This window comes from Arxiozyma heterogenica (genome assembly GCF_036370985.1).
Source record: "Arxiozyma heterogenica strain weizmannii chromosome Unknown scaffold_20, whole genome shotgun sequence".
Lineage (NCBI taxonomy): Eukaryota > Fungi > Ascomycota > Saccharomycetes > Saccharomycetales > Saccharomycetaceae > Arxiozyma > Arxiozyma heterogenica.
This window is the reverse complement of record NW_027042673.1, coordinates 88,157-105,783: the sequence shown is the minus strand read 5'-3', so window position 1 is coordinate 105,783 and position 17,627 is coordinate 88,157. Positions and strand designations below refer to the sequence as shown.

Here is a 17,627-nt window from a genome sequence, read left to right as displayed (position 1 = left end):
TTGAAATAATTACACCTACGACTGTGAATATATATATATTATTTTAACCTTCTTTTTAAAATATTTGCCTTAAACCAGTTTATCAACTATTATATCTATTAATACTAAACCATCGTTAATGAATATTCCTTTTTATGCCTTATTTTTTTATTTACTTCAAGCTTATCCAGCAAGACTTAACAATCTCATTATATTGATATCAAAAAATCATTAAGGAAACTTGTACTTAAAGCATATATTATACTTCATATAACAATGATAATCCAATATAACAATGCCAATTTAGGTTGAATTATTAACTGCCCATCTCTTTCTATCTAAACAGCTGTATTTTATTATTATTTAATTTCTTAGTAGAAAATTTTGGTTTAAAGACTTTTTTTACGATGTGGTTAGAAGAACCTTTAGGAAGTTTTTTCTTCCAATGATCATTGTCAAGTATATTCAAAGATTCTTTGTTATGTTTGGAAACCTCCTCTATTTCTTGGTTTGTCTCCGTCTTCAATAATCTTTTCTCATATATTTGGTTTAATTGATCTATATGCTTTGAAACCCAAGAATGATCCAGCGCTGCAACACTATCCAATCTTTTTTCTACATCTACAGTCAATAATGCCCTTACAAAATCTTTGGCAGTAGCTGATACTTTTCGCCAATGTGATGTTGTAAAATTCAATCGACCATTCTTTGTATTCTTAATAATGCACTTTTCTGTACCATCCCCATAAAATGGAGATATACCACTTACCATTATATGAGTAATTACACCTAAGGACCACAGATCACACTTTTCATCGTAACCAGCATGATCATTATCGATAGTGGCAACACGTGAAAAGTTTTGATAAATTTGTCTATCAGCTTTAAAACCAACTTCAGGTGCACAATATTCTGGTGTTCCAACAATTGTATGCATTCTTTTCAAGTCTGAGGTCAAATGTTTTGCTATGCCAAAATCAGCCAAAATAATCCTTGTACACGGTTCTGGAGAGCACAATAATATATTATCTAACTTCAGATCTCTGTGTACAATTCCTTTACTATGCAAATATCTTAGAGCTTGCAAAATCTGGAAAACGATCAATAAAGCTTCTGATTCAGGAATCGAGGATAAGCACGACCCTTTAGCCAAATATGAAAATAGATCTCCTCCTGGTATTAAATCTTGGAAAATATATAGGTTTCCATTAAGATCATCAAAAGTTCTATGAACTTTGATAATATTTGGATGTTTTAAGGTTAATAAAATTTTAGCTTCTTTATCTATTTTATTTAGTTTGACTTTAATGATTTTTACTGCATATTCTGTCTTTTTAAATCTACGTGTTTTCCGTTGAATAGAAGTTGTACTTAAAGCTATATTGTTGCAGTTCCGATCTCTATAACACACTAAAACGTGCCCAAAGGTCCCATTCCCAATTACTTTCGTTCCAATTTCCCAATCACCAATTCTTTTTGATATATTTAATTTTTCATAAATATCCAATCCACTAGAGCTTAAGCTTTGTGACCTACGAGAAATAAATTTAAATAATGGTCTACAATAATCTTGTTCTGATAAAATCTTTGAACTTTTGTTGTTATTATTGTTGTTATCACTCCATATATTAATAATATCATTATCTTGAAGAAGATATGTATTGCCTTTTTTTAAAGAAAAACCATTAATTTGAATTCCATTTAAAGATACATCTTTAATATAAAACATTGGTGTAGCCTCCTCATCAAAAAGTGTCACCCAAACAATTGCATGGACACTAGAAATAGATGGATCCAAAAGAACCAATTGACATTCCTTTCTATGACGACCTATTTTGATCATAGAGTGTTTTCTCAATGCCAGATATCCATCTATTTCACATTTTAAATCTTCACTAGTAACCTCAAACCCTGATGCAGTATCTACACCATTATCTATAATTTCTAAATATCCTAATGTGCGTTCCATATCCTCTCTTAGTACCGACTTATCCCTTGTATAAACGTGTACGTTCTTTTCTGTCTCTCTATTTTGTTAAAAATGTATAACAAAAAATAAATCAAACTAGGCGCTAAGAAAACAATATTTGATTATATCTTCACTCTCCTTCCCCTTTATATATATTTGAAATCCAACTTGGGCGGCTAAACTTCATAAAAAAAAACTAAGCACATGATTTACATTTCATTAATTGTATATATTTTATACTCACATATAAAATGAGAAAAAAATGCTTATATTTTAAATCTTTATTTAAAACCTTCCTATTAATGTTTATAATACTACCATATTCACTGAACCCTGTGGTCTATACTTAATGATCATCCACTGAACACATATATATTAGATACATAACAAGAATATCAAGATGTATTTTATTCCCCCCAATATCTACAAAAGACTTTCATAAACCATTATTAACCGAAACAACCATTTAAGATATATGTAACTGACTCTAGTTAGAATCTAAATTACTTCAGTGGTCTTGGGATCCGACATATAGTACAATATGTTACAAGCATCTTATTATACACACATGGTAATACCATATATATGGTAAAATTAAGTAGTATACACAATTTTATTATACCAGAAGGGGAAAAACAAAAAAAAACAGAAAAAAAATTATACCCTATTTAAAAAAAGAAAAAATGTGTAGACAATTGTATAAAACCCTAACAAGAAAATGATATTTTTTTAGAAAATAATTGGGAAAAAAAACAGAAAAAAAATGCGGTGAGAAAATGAGGAGAATGTAAAGAAAAATAGGGATCAATGCGATTTTTCGATGAACCATCTGTATATATATATTTAACATATAAAAAAACAAATACACTAGATCATCAAGATAAATTATTCCATTATTTATTTTTTGACCTATTGATCGTTTAATTTTAATCAAGAGACCTTTTTCTTTTCTTTATTTTAACATATATTTTATCAAAAAACAATATATAACAACTACTACATATAATTCACTGACCAAGTGTGTAAATCAAAGAACAAAAAAAAAATACCAATTTAATACACTTTTACAATGGAAGATATATCAGAAGATCCAAAGACTCCATTACATGCAAAGGCAAATGAACAATTAAATCTAGACAATGTTAACGAATTAGATGAAAAGGAAATTGAGGATTTAGATTTGAATCCTACCTTTGACGAAAGTCTGCCTCCAAGTACCGTACCCTCAAGAATCAATCTAGATAACATGAATGAGCCTATGCCTGCATGCTTAAGAATGAAAAGATCTATTAATGACGCAGAAGACGTTACTATTGCTGGTGAAAACGAATATTCCTTGAATACAACTTCCTCACCTATGTTTGATAACGTTGAGGATTTTAAACCTTCTATAAATGTCACCTCACCATTCTCATCATCCACTCTATTACAGAATAAATCATCATCTGTAACCACACAACGTGGTAGGCGTTTATCAATGACACAACAATCTAAATTTGTCTCTTATGTAGATCAAAGATTCATGGATATTCAGAGAAAATTTGTACAATCTAGAGGATTAAATAATGAAAATGGTTACAAAAAATTATCTGAACTATTAAAGGATATAAAATCCTTGTTAGATTTTATATGGTATTCAATTGATAATACATCAAGTACAGATTTTTTGTTGCAGGAAATGGGAGATGCTACTAATGATTCTAATTCGTTAGTAAGTGATGATGCTATAAATTTAGATTTAATGAATGATCCTAACAACAAACCTTTGAAAAATAAATCAATCTTTGATTTTGGTCAAAGTTCATATGTGATTAAGATTGCTGATGATGTTATAGATTATATAGAAAAATTTGAGATTGAAGTGGAGGATAATGATACCATATCAAAACTTTTTAAACTTTTCTTTATCTTAGATAAAATTTTTGCCAAACTAATAACAGGAAGTAATAATAATTCCATAAAATTGAATAGAACAGATATAGTAAGATTTGTTGGTATCGCGGAAAGGTCAAGAGTTAGATTACCACTATTTTTCGAACATTTAAATATCCATGGCTTCCATTATGAATTGAGTAAAATATATGAAACAAGTTTAGACCTTTGTTAAACATGATTCATCATTTTCTTCCTTCCTCCTCTCCATCCCTGCGTTTTTTTAAAACCATTCCATTTATCTTATTTTTTTCTTATTTTTATTTGTATCCATAGTTATGGTATTCTATTGTTACCTGTTGTATTCTCTCCATTTTGCATATTGTGTTATCTCCATCATAAAATTGTATATGTAAACATATAATATATATATATATATATATATTTGTATTTTAATACAAACTCATAAGAAAATTTATTGTGGAAGCATATCATACAATAGGGTTCAAACAATTATCTAGTATATAATATTATACTAAAATAAAATACCTAAGTTAATCAATGATTTTTTATCTATTGTTATATGTCATTGTCCATTAAACTCGTTACACATGATAGAATTATATATATTATATAACGATTATCATATTTTTACACTTACTCCTTCGTGGTATCAATATTGTCAAATGGATTCTGCATATTTGGTTGAGGAGTCGACAGTGGCACATGTATATTACTAGTTATTTGTTGTTGATACTGATATGGTAACTGCCTTTGTTGTTGTGCAGTATGTTGATATTGTTGTTGTTGCTGTTGCTGTAATTGCTGTTGCTTTTGCATTTGAGCAGCAGTTACAGTAACACTTTTATATGAAGATAAGTCTAAAATCACTGTGACGTCTTTAGTAATCTTTGCCAGAGAGGCTAAATTCGGCCTAATTTCATTTAGCGAAGGTAAATCACTCATAATTTCCTTTGTATTACCAAGTATAGAAATAATTGATTTTAAAAATGCATTAATCTTTTCCCATGTTTTCAATTTTTCTGCAGTACTCAAATATTTCTCGGTAATATTAGGATCCGGAGATAATAATAATTTTAATCGATCATTCAGAGACTTTGATAATTCCATAGCTTGCCAACAAGTATCAGTCAAATCTTTGATCTTTGATGACAACGACTCTGTGAGTATTTTCTGACCACTTGTACTAGCGACAGCAATCTTAGAGATTTCACCAGTTAGTTGATTATAAACTACACTTACCATTTTGATGACGTTTGTCAAAATTTGATATAATTGAGTATCAACATTTTTTTGTGCTTCGGATGCCTCATCAACTTTTTGATCTATTTTGTCTAACATATTAGTTTCGACACCCTTATTCATTAGACTGGATTTATTATCATTCTCGCTCGTAACAACACTAGTACCACTACTATTACTATTGATATTTGTATTACTAGCAGCTGAGTGTGACCTCGACATTTCAATAGAACCACTTGTAAGTGTGTTAACATCTTCAGACCGAGAATACAATTGACCTGATGTAGCCTGCGACGTCAGTATCATTGGTGACCTTATAACTTTGTTTTTGTGATCAGCTACAGTATTACGTACACTAGTAGTAAAACTATTTTCATTAACATTAATTAAAGAAGCAGATAAATTCCCTGAGATTGTACTTGAACCACTTAATGATGACTGACCATATGTAGTAATATTACCAGAAGGATGACTTGCATGATCATGAGTACTTGTTGACATCGGTGTATTATTATTATTGCTATTATTGTTATCACTGTTATCACTGTTAGTATTATTGATACTGCCACTCAAATTGGTTAAATTAGAAAAGGATCGAGTTGTATCTATCGGATGGCTATGAAGAGCTTTACTTTGTAATGTGTTACTTCTCATCCTGGGCTTTTGGATAATATTTTCGATGGTATGACCCGAAGAGGTTCCACTAATATCTGTTTTTGATGATAAAGATGTAATACCACTATTGTGAGATGATGCAAATAAACTTGCCGATGAATCATTTTTCTTTAGAGTCTGTTTTCTTGGTAAAGTTGATACAGATTTTATACCTATTTGTTGCTGCTGCTGTAATCTTTGATGTGCCTCCAAATCAGCAGTATTACTAATGAAACACCATGCATTATATATCTCATTATAAGAACATAACAGTGTCATATAAAACATCCTAATAAAACATAAATCATCTCCCAAAAAAAATATATTAAAATTTTTCCTTAAATTACCCACTAATTGCTTAAAATTGGTCAAAATTGTGATACATAGTTTAATCATCTCTTGATCGTTAAAATTAGTTTCGTTTTCTGCTTCCTCTAATAATTCTAATAGATGGTCAATATGTGATCTGACTGAATATAATAAAGAAACCACATTGACTGCAATAGCTTTATCTTTACAAAATGATGCAATCTTTCTGATAGACTGTTGGCATTCGGTAAAACTGAATAACAGTTTTCTACAACATACTACTATTTCTGCATGTGATGCTTTATGTGTCTCATTAACAGAACATTCTTCAGGAAGAATAGATAGTCTTTTAAAATAATCATTATATTTAGAATGATTATAAAGATCAATACCTCCATTCATAGATGAAGGTATCATAATATTATTAGTTGGGTCTGTTTCGGTATCTTTCAATTTATCAGTAGGGTTTAATGTTGACGTATCCACATTGATAAAACCCATTCTTTTCGATATTATTTTAGTTTTATTACTATTAGTGTTGTTGTTATTCTTATTTGAAAAAGACTGTGTGTTATTAGAATTTGCGCCCATGATAGAACTTGCATATTTCCTTAGAGCAGACATCCAGATTTCTTCTGGTGGCAAATAAATATTATTACTATTACTATTTTGTTGGGACATTGACAATACCATATCCAATTCCTCTTTTGGAATATAATTCCCATCTACATCCAATACAGATAAGTTTTCTAATTTGGTCAAATATAATAGATTACTAACAGATTGAATTCTATTATTTTTTAATGATAATATTTTAAGATTTTTGTTCCAATATTTAAATAAATTCACATCCTGTTGTTGCAATAACTTTATTTTATTTTGTGACATATCTAATATCTCCAAATTAGGCATTTCATATAATACAGAAGGTATCTCTCTGAACTCGTTACCCTTTAAATCCAAATATCTTAGCTTTTTTAAATTAATAAATCCTTCAGGCAAACTGGACAACTGATTTTTTCGTAACGATAATCTTTCCACATTGGACAATAAAGATAGAGTAGATTCAGATAAAGTTGAAATTTTTAAATTAACCAATTTAACACTATTTGATCCATTTGAATTTTCTTTACTGAGTTCTTTCCGAATGATATCTTTGATTGATAGTGATATATTAGGGTCCATTGTAGAAAACAAACTGGAATAATAATATAAAAGTTACTGCAAAAGAAAAAAAAAGAGGATAAAATAGGCGGAATGATGACAATAGGAAATTGTTAATAATATTAGGATGCTGAGTCTGATATGTTATTGATCACAACATCCTCTATCTTTAAATTAAGCAGTCTTTAGAAATCACACACTTCCATACTCTGCATATATTCTTTTCAGTGTGTTTATTTACTTATTTAACTGATCTTGAATTAAAAAGTTAAATTTTCCAAAATCGAAATAAAAAAAGGAAAAAAAAAAAGCAGAAATAATTTTTTCTGTCAAATTTCCTCTAATAACTTATACAACATATACAATGTAGTTGAGTTACTACTACTACTACCACCACCACCATTTATAGAAGGTAAAAAAAACAAGAAGGCATGACATGCATTTCAAATGAAATGGGAAAAAATCAATATTTACTATAATAATAATTATCTTTATTTAACATCTATTTGGAGATAGAATAGCTATTTACATGTAGTTGTGTATGTTAAATGCAGAAATAAATCAAGGTAGTCCATCAGAAACATACAGTATATCTACTAAAAACAAAGAAAAAAAAGAAGAAAGAGAGAGAAAAGAAAGGAAGAGAAGTCAACTATATTAGTTCTCATTGTAATAACCCCATTTGTTTAAATCTCTTCATATCCTCGTCATTCAATTTGAATCTAATTTTTTTACTCGTTATGAGTTTTAAGAAGTCTCTCACATTTTGTTGCGTAGTAGCTGGTAATTTTGTAACTTTCAGTTTCTTCAGACGTCTAATCACTTGATAGATTGTTGAATTTTGTAATGTTATAGACCACTGATTTGCAATGATTATATATTTCAATATCATATCGATATCTTCTTTAGCGTTATTACGTGAACAATTGGTGATTATACAATCTAATATCAACTTAATTTTTAATTTTTCCTCCAAATTTAACTGAGTATAATCTCTTAATTCTGAAGTAGCATTAAAAATATAATCCTTAACTATGGAGTCTGCTACCTTTACATCACCTGAATTCTTCTTAAACTCTGCGTCGATAAACATTCTGATGATACTTGGATCATTTTCGTATCGCTTTAGTTGATGATACATTTTACGTATTGGGTGAATAGTAGGTATCATAGTAATAAAACTTTCAATGACTAATGGTTTATGTTGGCTATGTTTATCATTATTCAAAGCTTGCATAAAATTGAAGTCATCTTTGTTTATAGAGTAACGGTAGTTTGATAAGATATCAATGGCCACAAAATCAGAATCAATCTTATTTTCAATGGCTTGCTTATACTTATCCCATGCCTCAATATATTGCTCCTTCTTTGTCTTGGGATCCAATATAATATTTAATAATATGGTTTTGATTAATTTTGGATACTGAACCACTGATTCCTCTTTCAATCTTTTAACCATATTCTCATATGTCATTTCTTGTTTTTTATCCTTCAAGAAACACGATAAATAGCATTGCTTGATTGTATGGTCTGATTTCACACTGGCTGGTAATTCATGATCCCATATATTTTCAAGTACTTTGAATTCCTTTGCATCAGTCAGAGATTCGAAAAGGGAACAGTAGGACTCGATTGGAATTGGTTTTTGAAAATATTCCATCTTGAAATATGTGTTCCAAACAGCTTGAATCATTTGTCTCTTTGTGGTACTGTTTCTACCACCACCTAATCGAGAAACAATGTACAATAATTGATTATTAAGAGATAGTCTTTCTTGAGGATCAATCATTCTTTCTTTAAAAGTATCGAATACTCTCATTGCTAAAGGAGCAGAATCCAATGATATAAATCTTTTGACGAATGCTATTAATATGTCCACGTTAGGTTTTGTGTCGTCTCCTGCCACATAGCGTTCATAAATCTTATACATGGACTCCAGCTCCGAGACATTAATGGAATCCTTGATTCTTTTTTGGAAGGCTTTAGAGTGGAGATGTAAGTACTGTTTTAAAAGAGAATCGAAATTGGTCCAAATGAATTGATTAGCGTTATCACCAGTGCCAGTAATAAAGTTAGATAGCTTGATTCTTTCATACAGGTCCACAATATCGATATCTTGAATATTTAAAAAAGTTAATAAATATTTCAAATCTGGTGTAAATTGTGTACTGTTCAGTGACAAATATGCAATTATTGTATATGTTTGGATCCCTTTATGGATATAGAGAAATTGATCGATCCTGAAAGTTGGTAAAGAGTCCAAATATTTAACCCACAGACTTAGAACGTCTTGATACCTTTTCTCTATCAAGTACTGCTTCATCAGTGTGAAAAAGTGGTTAGGACGAGCCAAATGATGGAGGCAGTAATCGTTTAGCAATTGGTATGGATCAACCTGTGGTTCTGCTTGTAATAGAGATTGTTTAAATAATCTGGTCAATGTTGTATTCAAATATCTTGTATTATTGAAGATGGAATGTCCATTGTTAACCATGTGTGATTTATTATATTTAGATTCAAAATGCAATATCAGATCGTTAAAGATTTGATATGATTCTGATAAGTTTTTTGACTGACTCAATCTTTGAGATAATTGTTCATTTAATTGTAGTATTTGTTTATTGAATCCACCACGATTATATCTACGTCTATTATCATTACTATCATTATTATCATTAATATCGTTGTTATTATTTACATGTTCATTTATCTGACTTTTTAAGGATGTACTATAGAATCTTGTAGAAGAGATTAATGAAGAATTCCCTTTCAAATATCTAAATCCAATATATCTATTGGCATTCAACATATTCTAATTTTTTTTTTCTTATACATATATGTAAACAAAATAAAAAAAAAAAAAGAATTCGCGATGATATTAAGAGGATATCTTTAAGTATAGATATAGAATAGTTAACTTAAACCCATATTGACGAGTAAAGTTTCCCTTTAATGCAAGATTTCCAAACCAACTATCCTTTAAAAACATTTGTTATTTGTTAATCCAGTTTTCTATTATTTTTTTTCCTCCCCCCACTCCTTTTTCCTGTTCCCTCCATAATCAGAAAAAAAAAAAAATAGATTACCCGGTTACCAGCGGAATATTTTCTTTCCGCAAAAATGACTCCCAAAAAGCCCCAGCGGAATCTAAAAAACAAACAAACAAACAAACAAGGAAAAGGATAAGAGGGTAACTTCTGTGATATACTAAATGATACTTGTTAATGTGAGACCAGATTACTCAAGATGAATATTATGAGGATCAAAAGGAAGAAGGAGAGAAGAACAGATCATTTACCGTCATTTGTAACATCTTGCCATCATCTTCGCCTCCATGCAAATGAAAAAAAAAACAAGTAACTTAAATTAAAACAAGTGTCCAAAGGTTTCTTTGTGAAATCTAAGCCTTATCAGTCTTGCCTTGTAATTTGCCTCTTCTGTAACAATCACATACAGTAGTCAAATACAGTAGTATACACCATGGTGATTGGAAGACGAGCCCGACAAAGAAAGATATAATGGAAGAAAGAAAGCAATTATTGTGATTTTCTTTTTCTTTTTATTTTTTTCTAGCTTTTAACACGACGTTTTAATATTATCTCAGAATAGTTCATACAATATCACATATACAAGAAAAATATCCAAACATATTTTCAGTAGATATAGTGATCACACTACATACAAATCTTATCCACTATATATTAGTATTCTCTAATAATAACTATGATTTCTGTTATTTCTTTTTTTTTTCATTTATTTTTATTTTTTACCTATTTGATTAGATATTACGATATTAGGAAACTTTTTTCCTTTGCCCCATTTTCTCATTTCCCTCATTTCTCTGCCCCCTTGTGCTAAAAAAAAAGAAGAAAAAAAAAAAAAAAACAAAAGCAAAAAATAAAGAAAATTAAAACGGCTGCCTATGTTTCGCATTTAGCGCTAACAAATATCGCCTTTCTTTTCTTTCTTTCACAAACCACAAAACTGGCTGTTGGTGCCGGTGGAAATCCCACCGTTAGGATTCCTTTTTTCCTTTTCCTTTTTTACAAGAGCAAAGGAAGGGAGAGAGGGAAATAATACATCACAAACATCACAGAAACAAAATATTCGCACACTGCACTTAAAACGTTGGATTTTAAGCACATTACCATGTTTTTATTAGTATATCCATCGTATTGCTGTTACTATTGCTATTTTTATTTTTCATTGCTACTATTATCACTATTATTTTATCACTATTATTATTACCGTGATTGTTCGCAAACGACTATTGTCTTTCTTGAGCCTTCCAATATTATTTTGAGTAGCAATTTCTTTTTTTTTTTTCTTCTTTTTTTTCTTTTTTGATTGTCTTTTGTCTAGCACGGGAACCACTTTATTATAGTTGATTTATTTTGATCTCAATGCATTGTTTTAGCTATCTTCTATATTCTCATCTCTTAGTTATTTATTACTACTCTTCTATTCGGTTTAATATTTTATTGTAGATTTGAATAGGGTTTAAATCACTTCTTTTGTTTTATTTTTTTTCCCTCCCCTCTTTTCTTTTTTTCGAGATTTGTTAAAGTAGATGAGCAAGAATAAAGCATACTAGTAGTATATCTTGTCAAATCCGGATCTTATTTTAATTATTTCCGCATACATATACATATATGCATACACACACACACACACACATATATATATATATAAATACACTAGAGAATCTTAAATGATATTCTAAACAAATATAAATCAATATATTATTTTCTTATTTGATCTTCTACACTTATACAAACCAATTTCAATGCATTAGATCAGTTTTTGTTAGGTTAGAATACATATACATACATATACTTGGTATATATACATGTATATTATCAAAAAAAAACTAACTTATTAAAACATCTCATTTGCATATTGAAAAAACAAAAAAAAAATTATACCTTATTCATAACACATCATTCATTTTTCTTTTTTTTTTTTATCCATTCTATCCTCTCCATCCATTTATTTGTCTTCTGCATATATTACCGCTATTTTGCATAATTCTGTTTGATTGCATCTAATTTTTAACGATTTTAACCTTTCTTATTTTAACATTCCCACATCCCTCATCCTTCTCCTTTTTTTTTTCCTCTATTCGCATCTTTTTTATTTCTTTATTTATTCATTATTCATTATCATATTATTTAATTGCATTTCTCTAATACCTTCTCCTTCCCTTTTGTTCTTTTTATCATCTTTGGAAAATGGCCTTACCAAATTTATTTAATTTAGCCATGAAAAGAGCCGAGATCAGTTCCATAAAATCTTCCAACCAAAATCTAATTAATCACGAATTATCAATCCACCAAAATTCAATAACAGAATATCTATCTAAAGATGTATTCACAAACCAAAACTTCCTGCCATCGCCATGCCAATTAAATTTGCAAAATTTTTTGGATCAGCCGCACATCGACTCCAGATTGAGGTCTCGCATGATCGACTCGTTGATCACATATCATCTGAAATTGAAACTTTCTACTCCAACTCTATTCCAATCCATATCTATTATGGATAGAATCTCATCTAATTACATCATCAAAGATTATAACTATAAATTGATCGCTATTGTCTCACTTTGGATTGCGTCTAAGTTCCACGACTTGAAAAGGCGTGCCCCCACCATATCTCAACTGACCCAATTGACCCAGTACAGATACGATTCGAAAGAAATCTGTTCCCTGGAATTTATCATTCTAAGTAACCTTGGATGGAACATCCAATCAAGTAACACCTATGACACTTATATCGATGCGTTACTGTTTCCTCACTTGCAAGAACTAGGAAACGATATAAATAGTATCAAGATTTGGATGCTAATTATTTGCGAATTATGCTTATTTGATATCCATTTATCGATGCAATATGATTTACAAGAAATCGCAAAATGTACTTTCCAGATCGCACTGGTTATCAACCGTTTCAGTTATGAACAAAAAAAATTATGCCCACCTGACACAACCCATTTTCGTAACGACTACGATATCTCTATATTTAACAAGATTAGAAAATATTTATTTGCAACAAATTTTGAATTCCCGGTTAGTGTACGTTTGAAATACAAACAGAACATTTTATTTACTATCCTGAAGGATTATTTCATAGATCAAACTGGAAAAGTTCATGTTTCTGGAGAAATTACTGACGCATCAGCCACGACAACATCACCACAATCTACAACTACAAAACAAGCATCCAATACAGTCAATTATAAATTGCCTATGACACCAACTACACCAAGTAACTTGTCCTCACAAGAGAAAACAAAGAAAAAACCATTTTGTGACACTGAAAAACGTGCCAATCTTGATTCTGACACAATACCAACAAAGCGTGTACGGATATAGTAATAAATAATAATCCTGTCGGAAAAAAACAAAAAAAAAAGATAAAAACAATTTTTTTTGAAAATCAAAAAACCTTACACCTCATTGTGTATGGATATGTATGTGATATATATATATATATATCTACAGATGTACGGATGTTTATTGTAAAAAACTAAAAAAAAACAAAAACAGTCTTGGGAAGTTTTACGTTTTATTTTTTTTGCTGTTTGAGTTACTTTCCCTTTTTAGAATGAACTGTACGTTTAATTTGTGAAACTTATATTATCAGAAAAATTCACAGATTTTCTTGAGAAGCGTTTCTAGGAGAAGATAAAGTTCAGTCCAGAAAGAATTGAAAGAATAGCTTTCTTCAAGGAACACGCATTTGCTTTTGCTTTAGGTAACCCTTTCTAGAATCTAATGAAAGAAAGCTTACAGACAGGAGAAAGCCAAGTCCAACCAAGAGGACTCACAAACCATTCCTTTTTACCAAAGTAGAATCAGCTATGTTCTCCCCTCTCCACCTCCAAGCCCCTAATCCTATGACTTTTTGGTAATCAGATGTGCTCTATAATGGCCCTCGTTGGCTGAGATTTCCACCGATTCTAAAGTGCTCTTTGCAAGTCGATCCTTTCCCACTCAAGAGATGGAAGCCCTAGCGCTTTATAACAGGAAATTGTAGACCTCATTCTTTGTTTTTTGATAGAAAACAGGTCGTACCGTGAGTGGTTTCAAGTCGTAGTAGCTAGGTGTCTTTTAGACAGGCGTCCAAGTTTGTATCTGTTCTACTAACTTTCAAGGTAAGATTAATCAGTGTTTGTATACTTCTTTTTTTTTTTATCTTTAATTTATGTTTTCGAGTCCACGTCTTCGCTTCTTGTCTTTCTTCCGTCCATCTATTTACAGCTTGGACTTCTCTTGGTGTTCTGGTTCCATCATTTTTCTCTCTCTGTTAACAGTTTATATTATAATTGTTTGTTAACCCTACAGCTTTTCCTCCGGATGTTCTCATTTCTTTTCTATTTTTTTTTTTTTGGCTTTCAGAGCTGCCGTCAATCTGGTTTTACTTTCACAACAGCCTTACACCTCTTCATCTCTCTTCTCGCCCTTTTCTTTTCATACGTCAGGGGTTTCGGAGTTTTATGTTCCAATTCTTTCTTTGCATTGTTTTTTCTTTTTCCTTGTGTAACTATCTTGGTATTTTCTACCCTTTGGACTTTTTTTTTCTTTGTTGTCTTCATTACAAGTAAGACTAAAACAGAAAATAGGGGAAGAGAAAATTGAACAACATTTTTCTTCGCTGAAAATAGAGTGATTCCTACTTTTTTGGTTACGTGTTCTATTGTTTCTGTCAACGGTTGCTGTATTGAGAAGTGCGTTTTATATTGCCCGCATATACTGTGCCTGAAGTTTGGGGATTACCTTAATCTCTTTAGTTAGAACAATAAATCAGAGATTGACAATACGTACGTACATATATCATACATATACATATTTTTAATCTCATAAGAGACACCCTTTTGTTTTTCTTCACCTCTTTCATTGGAACATCGTCCTTTTTTTTTATTTTAACAAAAAAAAGTGCATATATATTTAGACCTGGTTACACTCTTCTAGATTCTTCCATTTATGAAAATATGGCTTTAACAAACTCTAGACCATTAAATTTACTGGATAACGGTAAAAATGATATCTTGCATAATTCAACATCGCCAATCTTTCAATTTAGTATGACTCCTTCATTGGCAGGTTCAATGACCTCTAATTCACCTAATAATAGCACCACTCCTTCTTCTGCTTTTGGTACTACTACTACTACCAACAATAACAGTAGTAGCAATAGCAACAGTACCACCACTACTACTACTAATAATAATAGCAGTATAATATCTCCAATCAGTAACATCACCAATAAAATGGCTAATACAACTACAGCCGGTTCCAATAGTGTTAATAATATTCCAGAAATAAATAACAGTCTTTCCTCAGGGTCAGATATCGTAAATATCAATGATATCAACCCACCTGTAAGTGAAAACACCATGAACGATGTAATGACTCATCTTAACACAACCGCACAGACAACCCCTACCTCTACCTCATCGGCAGGTCCAAATAAAAACTCTCTATCTTTGTCAACAACAAATAATATAAACAGTATATCTGCAACTACTTCAACAACCGTCACTAGCTCTTCTAGCTCTTCTAGCACTTCAAAAAAATCAAACAACACAAAGGCTGCAGTTTCTAATAATCCTCTAAACAATCCAATTGTTGAAATCTCTAAGCTGATCCCCGTAACAGGCGAAAGACCAAGACCTGTTGAAGACAAGACGCAGTTCGACGATGATGTTCTATTTGCTGTATTCATTATATTGTATGAGATGGATCCTGAACAAAATGGTATGACAGTGAAACAGTTATGTGATTACTTGCTGATAAAACATCCCGAGATGTCGAATTTATCTACAAAATTGTCAAATCTAATATCTGCAAAATTGAATGCTTACGTTAAAAAAATCGAAAAGGGGGAAAAGACTTTGATTTATGCTATTTCTAGGGAATGGTCTGCCGCTTCTCCAAGAAGGATGTTATATATCTATAGAGGTATATTGGCCCCAGATTATAAAGAACAAGCCCAATTAGTGGCTAGTAAATTGAAAAAACAAATGGCTGCTAATATTATAACGACATCAACCGATAAAAATAACAACAACGATAAGTCGAACAAAAAGAACAGTAATAATGGTAAGAACAACAACAATAATAATAATAATAATTTGATTACTTCATTCAATAATATACCGCAAAATGTCGATCTTACAAGTTTTGATGCCACAAATTATAATTATAGACAAGCTAATAATTTAAATTTTACGTTTCCTCCAGAATTTAATATTCCATATTCCACATCACCTGTTTCTGCTACTTTAAATAATACATCTCATGAAGATAATCACAATAATATCAATATGAACTATGACCAAAATAACAACATTTTGATTAATAATATCCATGATAATGAAAATATGAGTTTTAATGAAGCTATGAAATCCAATAAGAAAAATGGTTCTCAAGGAAATACAAAAAAGAGAGCAGCTAATGATATGACCACGATAGGAGTGACAAACAAAAATAACAAAAAAAATAATGATAGTATAAAATCTCCAAATAAGAGACCAAAGACTTCAAATATAGATTCTTCATATAGTTCTAATAGTTCCATTTCAACAAATCAAAGTATGGCCACAGATTCTCAATCCACAATCGTGTCTACAGTTGCCACGATAAACAATGATAAAAGTAATGGCAGTGGTAACGGAAACGGATTGATAAACATTCCTACGAATTCTGACCGTAGTGAAAGTAATTATATCACTGCTGTAGCTGCAGCACCAAGAATATCAAAATATTTACCAAGAAGTAATTTTTCTACTCCAAACAATTCATCCACCAATATCCATCAGCTATTAACACTACAGACTCCTATATTAAATTCTAGAAGTCAAAGTAAACTAGCTGAGAAAAACAACGGTGGCACTGTCACTTTAGGTAGTGATACAACTGCCAATGATAATAACAATTACAACGATGAAAGTCAGGAACAAAAACATAAAGAAGAGTATTGGATCAATATGGTTAGAAGTGGATTCTTGACAAGGGACATTAGTAAACCAGAGTCAATTTCAATAGACGACTTGGATAGTATGTTTTAGTGTTCAAGACTAATTGTTATATAGCCTGCTAATTGTATGCATAACATTCAACATGTAACTTTCTCTCCCCATATTGTCACACTATTTTATATAATTGTGTTATACCTATGTATTTGGACTATTTGAATATGACTTTTGACAATGCCATTGAGCAGTTATTGATTCCACAATATTTTATGGTATAATCCCAGCGTTATACTATGAGTGATACTGGTGATTAATAATATTGATAACTAAGCGAAATACACAAAAACTTTATTCTAAAACACCCATACAATCCACAATAAAAGTTAGTTGACTCCGTCTTTTATCGTGAAAAATGATAGAAACGAGTTATCCATTTCC

At 30.6% G+C, this 17,627-nt stretch overlaps 6 protein-coding genes across 6 annotated transcripts; 3 read left to right on the top strand and 3 right to left on the bottom strand.

Moving 5' to 3' along the window:
- Positions 1-313: 313 nt before the first annotated feature.
- MEK1 (serine/threonine protein kinase MEK1) lies at positions 314-1,948 on the bottom strand (the record flags this gene model as incomplete). The annotated part of the gene is made up of 1 exon (XM_064858921.1): positions 314-1,948. One exon carries the CDS (start codon positions 1,946-1,948, stop codon positions 314-316), a length of 1,635 nt encoding a protein of 544 aa, XP_064714137.1.
- A 1,069-nt stretch (positions 1,949-3,017) lies between these two features.
- On the top strand, positions 3,018-4,055 carry TFB6 (TFIIH complex subunit TFB6; the record flags this gene model as incomplete). The annotated part of the gene is made up of 1 exon (XM_064858920.1): positions 3,018-4,055. The coding sequence occupies one exon, from the start codon at positions 3,018-3,020 to the stop codon at positions 4,053-4,055; it is 1,038 nt and encodes a 345-aa protein (XP_064714136.1).
- Positions 4,056-4,477: 422 nt separating this feature from the next.
- On the bottom strand, positions 4,478-7,231 carry SOG2 (Sog2p; the record flags this gene model as incomplete). The annotated part of the gene is made up of 1 exon (XM_064858919.1): positions 4,478-7,231. The coding sequence occupies one exon, from the start codon at positions 7,229-7,231 to the stop codon at positions 4,478-4,480; it is 2,754 nt and encodes a 917-aa protein (XP_064714135.1).
- A 643-nt stretch (positions 7,232-7,874) lies between these two features.
- MSC6 (Msc6p) lies at positions 7,875-10,019 on the bottom strand (the record flags this gene model as incomplete). The annotated part of the gene is made up of 1 exon (XM_064858918.1): positions 7,875-10,019. One exon carries the CDS (start codon positions 10,017-10,019, stop codon positions 7,875-7,877), a length of 2,145 nt encoding a protein of 714 aa, XP_064714134.1.
- Positions 10,020-12,441: 2,422 nt separating this feature from the next.
- CLN3 (cyclin CLN3) lies at positions 12,442-13,584 on the top strand (the record flags this gene model as incomplete). Its single annotated transcript, XM_064858917.1, has 1 exon — positions 12,442-13,584. The coding sequence occupies one exon, from the start codon at positions 12,442-12,444 to the stop codon at positions 13,582-13,584; it is 1,143 nt and encodes a 380-aa protein (XP_064714133.1).
- Positions 13,585-15,203: 1,619 nt separating this feature from the next.
- GDS1 (Gds1p) lies at positions 15,204-17,282 on the top strand (the record flags this gene model as incomplete). The annotated part of the gene is made up of 1 exon (XM_064858916.1): positions 15,204-17,282. One exon carries the CDS (start codon positions 15,204-15,206, stop codon positions 17,280-17,282), a length of 2,079 nt encoding a protein of 692 aa, XP_064714132.1.
- Between the last annotated feature and the right edge of the window lie 345 nt (positions 17,283-17,627).